Source organism: Xenopus laevis, chromosome 7L (assembly GCF_017654675.1).
Source record: "Xenopus laevis strain J_2021 chromosome 7L, Xenopus_laevis_v10.1, whole genome shotgun sequence".
Lineage (NCBI taxonomy): Eukaryota > Metazoa > Chordata > Amphibia > Anura > Pipidae > Xenopus > Xenopus laevis.
In genome coordinates, this window is record NC_054383.1 from 65,801,216 (window position 1) to 65,811,639 (window position 10,424).

Consider the following 10,424-nt stretch of genomic DNA (forward strand, 5'->3'; position numbering starts at 1 on the left):
GAGTGCTACAGACCAGAGTGACAAAAAGCCCTAATTAAAATCAGAAGCCCTATTTTAAAGGCGTATTATGGAGACAGTGTCTTTTCACGATGGCACTGAATATGGGGACACATCCCACAGGGAGACTCCCTAGTAAAACTGTAGAGACCCAGACAATTTTAACAATTTTCCCAGTGTATACAGAAATATATCCTATCCTGTATCCTATGCATTTCAGTACTAACAGCTTGCTATGCTGATCTGAGAGACCCCAAGATTTCTATAGCCTTTCAAATGAGAACTGCTGATGATTCCAGCTTTCTGGTAAAACAGGACAATAATACTTGATTCACTGGCAAATCATATTTTATACAAAAAAACTTCAACATATGGCATAAATAAAAATTGTCTGATTAATAATGTGTATCACACCATTTTAGCATTTAATTTAAACTGGATAGCATCTTTTTTATCTTGCAATGTCATTAGCAAGTTAAGAGAAAGTAAAATAATAGTGTGTTTGTGCAGTTTTTGATTATTAGCAAAAGGGGGGTAACATGTTAGCTAATAAAATTCTAATGCACATTGGTGTCTTTCTGCCTCTATATTATGTCCACCAGCACAGTCTGGAGAAATCAGCTAGCTGCTGCTCCATTCTTGGTCCATTTGGAACCAGTAGCACAAGCAACCACAGTGACATAAAATCTGAATTAAAATGATGTCCATATTATTGTTGGCTGGCTTACTTTTACACTAGAAAACAACTGTCCATAGCTGTGATTGCAGCAGTGATTGCGCTGCTAGAAGAACAAAGGCACATTACATGGTTACAGGTTACATGGTATGACCTGAAAATCACTCCTTCAACATCAAAAATCGAAAATGCTCTTAGAATAGAGCAATAGTTGAAATGAAATGTAATATCTGCAATACCTCTCTAAGCTACGTTTTATCTCAGGGGACAATGATGCCCAAACTCTACCATTGCTGTCGTGCATTAGATCAGCATTTGTGTACAGATGCGCACACACGGACACACACACACCGGACAGCCTCGTTTCAGCGATCATTTCAATCGCGGCATGACCAGTGAGACAATGCATGTGTTAACCCTTTGGTGGGCCGCCTCACGCTAAAGGAAAGGTTGAGCTGCCCAGCAGTGGGTGCCCAGATGCTGAGCAGAGATACATAGAAGCCAGTACACAGGGCGGGTGATCTGATAGCTGAATAGGATCGGCAGCCCCTCTGTTGTCCTGCGGAGTCAGCAGACTGTCCCACACCCTCCCTGGCTGATGGACCCTTTATGCCTCTATGTTAATGCTGTTTGGCCTCTTTGCTGCGCATTCTCATGATAATGGTCGGCAAGGGGTTATCTTCAGTAATTAGGCTGCTGTATTCAGGCCCCAAAACAGATCTTTATGCTAAAATGGGTCTCCCTAAAAATAATGCTGGGGGGAGGTTAGACTGAAAGGGGTGCTGGAGACAAAAGATGCAGGTGTATAGGGATAATTGCCTGAGGGTATGGCGACTGCTGGTCGCACGAAGGCTTTAGTATTTGCCGCATGCAATTACTTTCCATAAACCCACGTACAAACTTCAATAAATGGCCACATTAAAAATAGTTGGGCATAGCAAGTGAAGATAAACGTTTGTGCGCTGGATCCTATAGGAGTCGTATTTGGGGGATAACAGTCCCCACTGCAATTTCTCTCCCAACCTGCTGCCTTGTTATCAGCACCGGCTAAACCGCAGGTCTCCCGGCAGTGACTGCAAGAACAACAAGCAAAGAGCGACTGCAATCCAGATATTTTATAGAAATTGATGAATAAAACACACGTGATAATAATACATTAAACACCACGTTGAATAACATTATAAATCGAATGGAGTTCAACATTGTCCATTTGAAACACAGTAAACTCATGTTTACTAGATTAGACTAGACTAGAGCTGGTGCAATATAAAAGCCCATAACTATGTGGTCGTGAGGTGATGGAGATGGGCAGTTTATGGAGCGATGAGAGTTGTCAATCAAACAGCACGCGGATTGGGACTACTAGGCACTTGTGGGGTCGCTCCTGTCATCCCCTACTGAGTGGCACACAACTCCCCTCATACAGCCCAACGGATTGGCTCCCACATGGCGTTTATTGCATTCTTATCTCAAGGGATTACATAGCTGTGAGTAGGGGACAGTACGAGAATCTGTATGGAATTGGGCAAACAGATTTCAAGCTGGCGATACACAGACACATCTTATTTGGCAAGGTCAGTGAGGCATGTTGGACTGAAAGAGACGAATTGGAAGCCAAGATCTGCCCATGTATGGCCACTTTAAGTGCCAATAGTAGGAAATGTAAACATTTCAGGGAATTTCAACTGGCTCTAATGTACAGGGAAAACGAAGACTCCCCGGATCTCTGTAGCCAAGATAGTGTCTGGACAGAGGAAAGGCAACACAAATAAGCTATAGTATATAACAGGAATAGTATTTCATTTACTACAGTAGTTGCATAGTCAGGCAATATTTTAAACAAATCCCCAGATGCACCACTCTCACGCAAAACGAATCATCTACAAAAGCAGGATTGTTGAATGCCCCATGTACTACGTCTGTCCGACAGCAAACAACATATGATTTAAGAACTTCACTAGTCATTACTGTCCTGGGAGGGATCTAGATTCTGGATAATCCCACGGAGAATGACCCCAGTAGTGTGAAAGGTTCGCTATATTTGGGTGCAGACAAATACATGGCGAGTCATTCCAAGAACACATGGCTGAGTCTATGGTTGTAAAAACAGCAGCCTGGCATAGAACAGTTCGAGTCTGCAGAGGTTGTTACATAGATGACAGTTAGTACCAACTCTATGCAGCTCGTTGTAAACCAGGCTGCCAGCCATGGGATATACATAGTACTATAAAGGTCCAGCCCGATACATTACATCGTTAAACGTGTCCGAGGAAGGCATGAACCAGCATCTGTCACTAATAGAAAAGATCTGGTATAGCCCATACACACAGTTATGGGAACTATAAGCATTGCGTGGCTAAATAGGCTGGCACGGAGCATGCTTTGTACGTGCATTAAGTGGATAAACGTGGATAAAGTAACTGCCAGAGTCCTCGGTCTAATCTTTACAACACTACAAGCACAATATGTCTTGTTAGAAAACTGGTAATAAAGTTACACTGTAACTGAATACAGAAATATGTTGCATCTTCCACTCCCAGAGTAAGGCTCCCCCACAAACCCAGAGTCCCTCAATCACTTACCCTCAGTGAGACAGAGGGTTCCCAGCAGGATGGAGAGCAGAGCTAGAGTCCTTATGTCCATGTTGTGGCTGGAGCTGTGCTCTCAAGGAAAGACAATCTCAGAATGAACTCAGCTCGAAGTGGAGAAGTCTGGAAGTGCAAGGGGGTGGGGAGTAGCTGCGGGTGATCTATCACCCCAGGCTTGTTATTACATCCTTCCTCTATTAAAATAGCTCGATATAAATCAGTTCAGTCCTGTATAGGAATGAGTAGGTTATCTGCTTATAATACAAATTCAATCAGCTGTACATAATATTAGTTTGCCTTGTCCTAGAGCTGTTTGCTTGCTGTACAGAGGAGTCGGCTAAAGGATAGTTGGAAGCATTTCCAGCTATTCCATGTTACTCAGAAATGATTAAAACTGAGTCAGTCGGACTCCTGACACTGGATACCCGACCTGCCTGCACTGATTGCGCGCCTACAATTATCTATATGGCAATCTATGAGATCCGGGGGGTACAAGACGGAAATTAGGGCTGCAGCACGAATAGGTAACACTGGCATTAGTTGCCTTAGCTAATGTGACTGAAAACAAAGGAGACGGTAATGGCAATGAATTAGTGGAATACAGCTTGGATTTGGACCGGCTGCTATTGTGGGGTCTGGAGAGAGAAAATGCTAGAGAATCGCGCGCAGGGTATTGTGTCAAAATGATGTGCCTATTGCAGGACACTCACGAAAGAAACGGTGAAGCGGTTTTATACTGCTGCCTTCAGTTCAGTAGGACATATACTGTGTATTGGTGGCATCAGAAACACTTGCCTTTAATATGACAGTGTAAGTGATAAATCTGACCTCATTTACACTCTTCTACAGATACGTGTTTTACCATTAATAGTGGTATTAAGGAAATCCAGTTTATTAGGGTGGATGTGTAAAGGGTCTACATATTAGAGTTAATAACGTGTAAGATAAGTTGTGATTCTAATGAGTTGTGGTGCACTTAAGGAAGCTTGCATAACAGTGCTGCCCAGCTCCTGTGTGATGTTAATGAGGTGTAGTAGTGGTGCTAAGGAAATGTATATGAGCCATTCCTACCGAGGAGCTGAAGATCCAGTTGAGTTAGAACTCACGTTTCAAACGAGCTGATGTGATCAGGCAAACAGGTATATTGCAATTATGTTGTTATGTCCCCTGTCTAACCAGCTATCATCCATACAGAGTTAAAATTAGCTGACACATTAGCAGTTCACAGAACAAACTCGGTATGTGTGAAACGAAATTCTCTTTGAAACATTTATCCAAAATGTAACTATTTAGGGTACGTTAATGCATTAAATGAACATATCTTTTTATATTTCAGAACAAAATAATATTTTCAAGAGTTGTTAACTGCTAACAGATAGGATGGATTTTAATGCACTCTGGTTTTAAAATCTAAGTGAGATCTAAGACTCTATCTGTTCCCCTAGGGCAGACTGAAGTAGAACAACACCAAGATGATTACTCTAGCTTGCCCTGTCTATAAATGACATCCTCTGTCCACAAGACATATTCCTGTACTTCATCTGACTAAAATGTGATTACGGTCTTGCAAACACTGCAGTGGTGATTGCTATCTGAGTGGGGCCCTGTTAAGTCTGCCAAATCATTTGGATTACAGTCACACCCATTTTGGTTAATGGACATTGCAGCAATAGTATTATATGCAGGTTGCAGCTCTACTCTGATTTAACACAACTTATTCATCATTCCCATCCCTTTTTTATACCTATTTTTACCTGAAATCTAGAAAGTTAGTTCTGAAAGTCTGTAGTATGAACAAAACCTATAAACCTGGTCTGGAGTCGGATTAAAAATAGGTTTTGGCATTTCAAGTACACAAGATTCAAACAACCACCCCCCCAACACCACCACCACCCGACTAAATAGTGACCTGTCTATGGCATCTTACAGCAGTCTGTCTGGCATTTGTTAGAATTCCCAGATTTTCAGTCCAGGCCTACTATAACCTGTAACCATTTACATAGACCCACAATTGTAAACCCCAAAATAATATTCCCACAAGTAACAATGAGTTAATTTGTCCCATTTCACTTCACCAAAAAACTTGCAAAAAACTTATGAAATTCACGAAAAGTCAATAGGCATCAAACATTTTTTACCTGCAACAATTTTTTACATGCATGACAATTTTTTTTCACTCCAAATGCTTTAAAGTCAATGGGTGTTTTTTCCTGTGGCAAATTTTTTGTCATGGTGAATTTTTTTGTCTCAGCGACTTTTTTGTCCAAATGCGTTAAAGTAAGTGGACATTTTTGTTATGGCGACTTTTCTGTCTCGGCAACAAATCTGTCTTAGCTTTTTTATCGCAGCAAAATTTTTCACTGCAGACTTTTGCAGCAGTTTCACGGAAAAAAAATGCAGATGGTGAAGTGCGTAATTTCGCCACAAATCCATGCCTCGCGAAAAAAATTCATACATCACTACTTACAAGCTCATCAGAGGTCTGTTAATTAGCTAGCTTTTACTACATTGTTTCAGTATTTAGACCAACAATGCAGAGAACAGCAAGGGACAGACATATACTGTGTAAGAAGCAAGTACATTTACAAGATTTATTTTAAAGAATACAAATTTTATTAACACATATTGGATAGTTGCTTTGAATTTTTCACTTTAATTGGGTAAAATTTAATTTCAAATCACTGAACATTTATAAATAATGTATACTGAAAAGTTGCTTCGAATTATATATATCTTCATTAGGCAAAACCTATTTTTTTTTACATCTGCTTTGACTTTTCTGCATTGTATTTTCCAACTGCTTTGCCTGTTTTATCAAAGACCACAACAATCAAAATACAAATTAATGCTCTTTGAATGATGATTTTTGAATTCTAGGAGAAAAACTTTTATCCAAATTCACTTCCAGTTTTTTTTCCATAGACTTCAATAGAGTTTTAATGTGATAAACAGTAAGGTAAGTTTTTCTGAATTGAATTGCATCTCAAATTAAATATGTCCCATGAGTTTTAATGTAATAAACCTTGTTTTGTCACTGAATTTCTTTCTGTGCATATAATGATTGAACCTGCGGAAGTCAACAAATGTGTACAGAAACTACCAAATGTTCATTGCCAATCCTATATGACAACCAAATAAAAAACACTCTGAAAAGTAATTGCTTGCAGTTGATAAATAAAAAAGTGTTGTCTTTTGCCTTTATTTGTATTTTTTACATTGCTGCAAATAACAGAAAGTCCCATGTTGCAATATAAAAAAAATGCATAGATTTTTATAAATTAAATTCACTTCCTTTTCATTTGTGGATGTGAAAAGATTGTTCAACGATATGACCATGTATGACCAGCTTTACAGAAGGTATTCTAGGATTTACTAGACATTACACTACTCACAGCTGCTTATATCCAGCAGTGTGAAGTTTGATCCACTTTGGATCAGGTTACTCTGTACAATAGATTAGGTAACATCAAAAGCTTTCTGTGGCCCATATGGATTTAGGCCAAAAGGTGGCCATACACAGGCTTATAAAAGCTACTGACACAATACTTCCGGATAAGATAGATAGCTATTGGGCAGGTCTGTTTTTATTGTCTGACGAGGACTGCACTGGCATGTTGATGCAGACCTCATCCAATGGGTCTCTAGGCCCCACCATAGCCCAACTTGGCCCAGCATGTGGGTGGGAATATGGATCCCAAATCTGGTCAGATCTTCTAGGGTTTGGTCAGCTTAAGACACATGAATTTGAGAGCCACTGTGCTCTTGCAAAAAATGAGCAGTTAAAATGCTGGAAATCCCCAGACATTGGGTTTCATAACTTATTGCAGCCTAAGGGGTGTTCACAATTCAGGCATTATGACCACTGCTATTCTCCACAAGAGTACAGTGACAGTAAAGAAAATGCTCAGTGCCATAGATATTATCCTTAAGGTGGCCATAGACACAGAGATACGCTCGTTTGGAGATGTCACAAAACGAGCAGATCTCTCCCCAATATGCCCACATTGAAGTGGGCGATATTGGGCTGATCTGATCGTGGGCCCTAGAGCCCAACAATCAGATAAAATGCATCCAAAACGGGCGTTCGGATACGAGACCACATACACGCATACATGTGCCTGCGATCCGACGGGATTTTTTAGCCCGCCCGATTGAGATCTGGCCGACTTTCGGACAGATATCGATCAGGGAAGCCCGTCGGATGGCCCCACACACCGGCCAATAAGCTGCCTACTCGGTCTGTCAGCAGCTTTTATCGACCCGTGTATAGGGGCCTTTAGTTAAAATGTTAACATTTCTTAGACTAGGGTTGACGGCACACAGGTTTTGATCACCACAGCCCTCTGAAGGTGAGCCACTAGGATCAAAATGTCCTCCCCCTTACAAGCCATTTCCCATTAAATTGGAAACATATTGTACAGCACTGTGGACGCTGTTTGCACTTTATTATAAATGTTTATAATAATGATAATAATAATGTCTATGACTATGTAATGTTCTCAAAAGGGTATCACACATTTTCATTTTCATGAGCAATACCCTCCTGGCACTCATGGTGTCTGTCAAATTTTTTTTTGTAATGGAAAATTGGCTTTCTGAGAGGAATTGACTTTTAACAGCTGTTGTCACTACATCCCAAGTACAATTAACCAACAATGTAACAGAAGTGAGCAAATTAAAAGACTTGTTAAGAAGAGCTAACTTTTGTAACATTGTTAAACGAACCAGAATAAACCACTTAACATTAGTAACAAATGTATATTAAATAGTTTCTTAGAACTAGGTAATTGGTCATGATAATTCTGTCTCAGGACCTTGTATAAATTGCATGAGATATATAAATAACAATTAACATTTGTCACCATTTTAACAAAGCAAAATGTTGCTGAAAATTCTTAAGCAAGATTCTTTGTAGCTTGCCTTAAAGAGCTGAATAGCAAGAGGGGCAAATAGACTTCTCCTCTTAAAAGAAATACATAAAGTAATACGCAGCCATACCAAGATTAATGTTGCATCCCACAGGACTGGCATATTTGCTCATAAGCAATTGGACTTGGTTAGAAGTTTAGGCAATGAGTAGGAGTGGAGGCTTTGTACTGAGCATCTGGAAGCTAGGGGAGCCCTTTTAGAATTTTGGGGGTAAGGGGTGAGGGTGGCCCATTTGTTATGTGATAGCCTTGGAAATACCAATTTCCTATCACTAATCTGGTTCCTGAATACATTTAATTGTGGTTGGCTCAGAAAGCAAGTCTCAAAATCATTGGCCACAGAGGCTAAAGAGTAAACACCATACATTATATAACATCTGTGTCTGAGTGTCAGACATATGTTCTGAATTAACAGATGTGCGTTCAAGTTATTTAGGTTTATTTAAGAACACTGTAGTAGAACATTTATCTTTTTAAATGGATACATTATTTATCTAATATCAGTAAGCTTTACTTTTCTAATGTACCTTGTCATACAAGTTATGTAGTACACAGAAAATCAGAACTTTCTGCACCTGAAGTTATATGTTGTGACAGGAGGGGGATGGGTAGTAACAGTGTGTGCCAGATTTAGGGGAAACAGTAAGTTTGATTTAGGTAGTTTTGCCTATAAGGCATTGGTGCAGAGGAAAGCGCTGCAAACACATGAGATGTGTATGTGTAGTTTTGAGAAAGAGACAAATGTTGCAGTGTGTGTGCAGTTACAAGAGAAGAGGTGCTTATATGTCTGATAAATGTTATGAACACTGTTACTGATTAAATAAATGATACAGTTTACCAGAGCTTGGCTACATGAATGAGGTACTTCAGTCTTCATAACTATAATAAACACCTACTACTTGAAAATGCAGTTTTGTGTTTTCAAGAAATTGTACATATAATGTAAAGGCTCATGAATAAGGAATAACAATGTTAAGGTGATATTCTTTTTTGGAAATGCATGCTACTGATGGGATGGAGGCTAATCTACATTTCAGTCCTGAGAGGCCTAAGGCCTAAAATAGTTGTATTGGTGAGGAGACGTATTGTATGACAGAAGTGGAAGCATACTGGAACCAAGTTTATGATATTCTATGTAGTGTTACAAAGCCTAAGGAAATACAAAATATGATAGTGTACATTTATGATGAAAAACTCATGTATATTTCAGCTGGGAGTGAGAAGGAAAGGTAATGAAAATATTGTTGATCGCATATCTCCAAGGCATTTCCAATCCTAATCAAATGTAGCCCACGTATTTCGTCACGGCTTTAACATGTTTGCTAGGCTTGTTAAGAAAATATATACTGTATATGCAATAGTCTGTTAGGAAACTACATTTAACAAACATTTAACAAACTTGTTGTGTACCCTATTTTTTTCATGGAAAGAAATTGTAAGACATGATCATGTCCTGGTCCACAGGTTTGCCAGGCAATGGGTTAGTAGATTGTTTACAATATTATTTTCAGAATTCTTTTTAATCATTAAGAGAATCTGGCAGCCAATTTCTCTACAGAATGGGGACACTGGGGTGAGATTACAGCCAATTAAAACAAACTTCAAGTTTTTATTGTGAAAACTTTTGCAGACTTTTCCATGAGAAGAATTCCGGTAAAGAAAAGGAAATGGTGCCAGGAAGGCAGTGCAAAAAGTATGTCTTTTGGCCCTTTGGGAGGAACACAATACCAATGACCTGTGTTACACTTTTGTATAGTTTGTTGCATGTGTTCATTTGGCCAGCTGTAATTTTACAATGCTTCTCCTGGTTTATTTTTAATTTATATAATATACAAAGTACCCACTGTAAATATTATTTCATTGCTTTATAGAATTCAATTGCTTTTCGATTCAGTATAGACGTCCCACATACAGTAAAAGGAGACACATTACCTATTTTATGAAAATAAAGCTTTTGTAGATAATTAGTATAGATTTTAAATTTACAAAATTAAACAGTTTAATTAACATATATATTGGTCAGTTCTGTTGTCTTCCTATGGAAAATGGAAACTGGTAAATGCTAGTATATGGGCAAAGATCTCATTGGTAGGTGTCCCCAGCAATGGCAAGAATTTTTTTGTAGTACAAGTCGAAAGCAGGTGAATATGAATATAATTATAATAATAACTTCCATTACCACTTTCTTCACAATAACGATGTTCCTCTCCTCTCACTAGCTACTACCTCTTCATG

The 10,424-nt window shown here is 39.1% G+C and overlaps 1 protein-coding gene across 3 annotated transcripts in view; it reads right to left on the bottom strand.

The window, feature by feature from the left end:
* cxcl12.L (C-X-C motif chemokine ligand 12 L homeolog) overlaps positions 1-3,410 on the bottom strand; it is a 46,634-nt gene extending 43,224 nt beyond the window's left edge. Inside the window, 1 exon segment of one of the 3 annotated variants that reach the window (NM_001090163.1) lies at positions 3,256-3,347. In NM_001090163.1, coding sequence (NP_001083632.1) covers positions 3,256-3,316 — 61 coding nt within the window. In that variant the 5' untranslated portion in view covers positions 3,317-3,347. 3 annotated transcript variants of the gene reach the window in all.
* Positions 3,411-10,424: the final 7,014 nt, after the last annotated feature.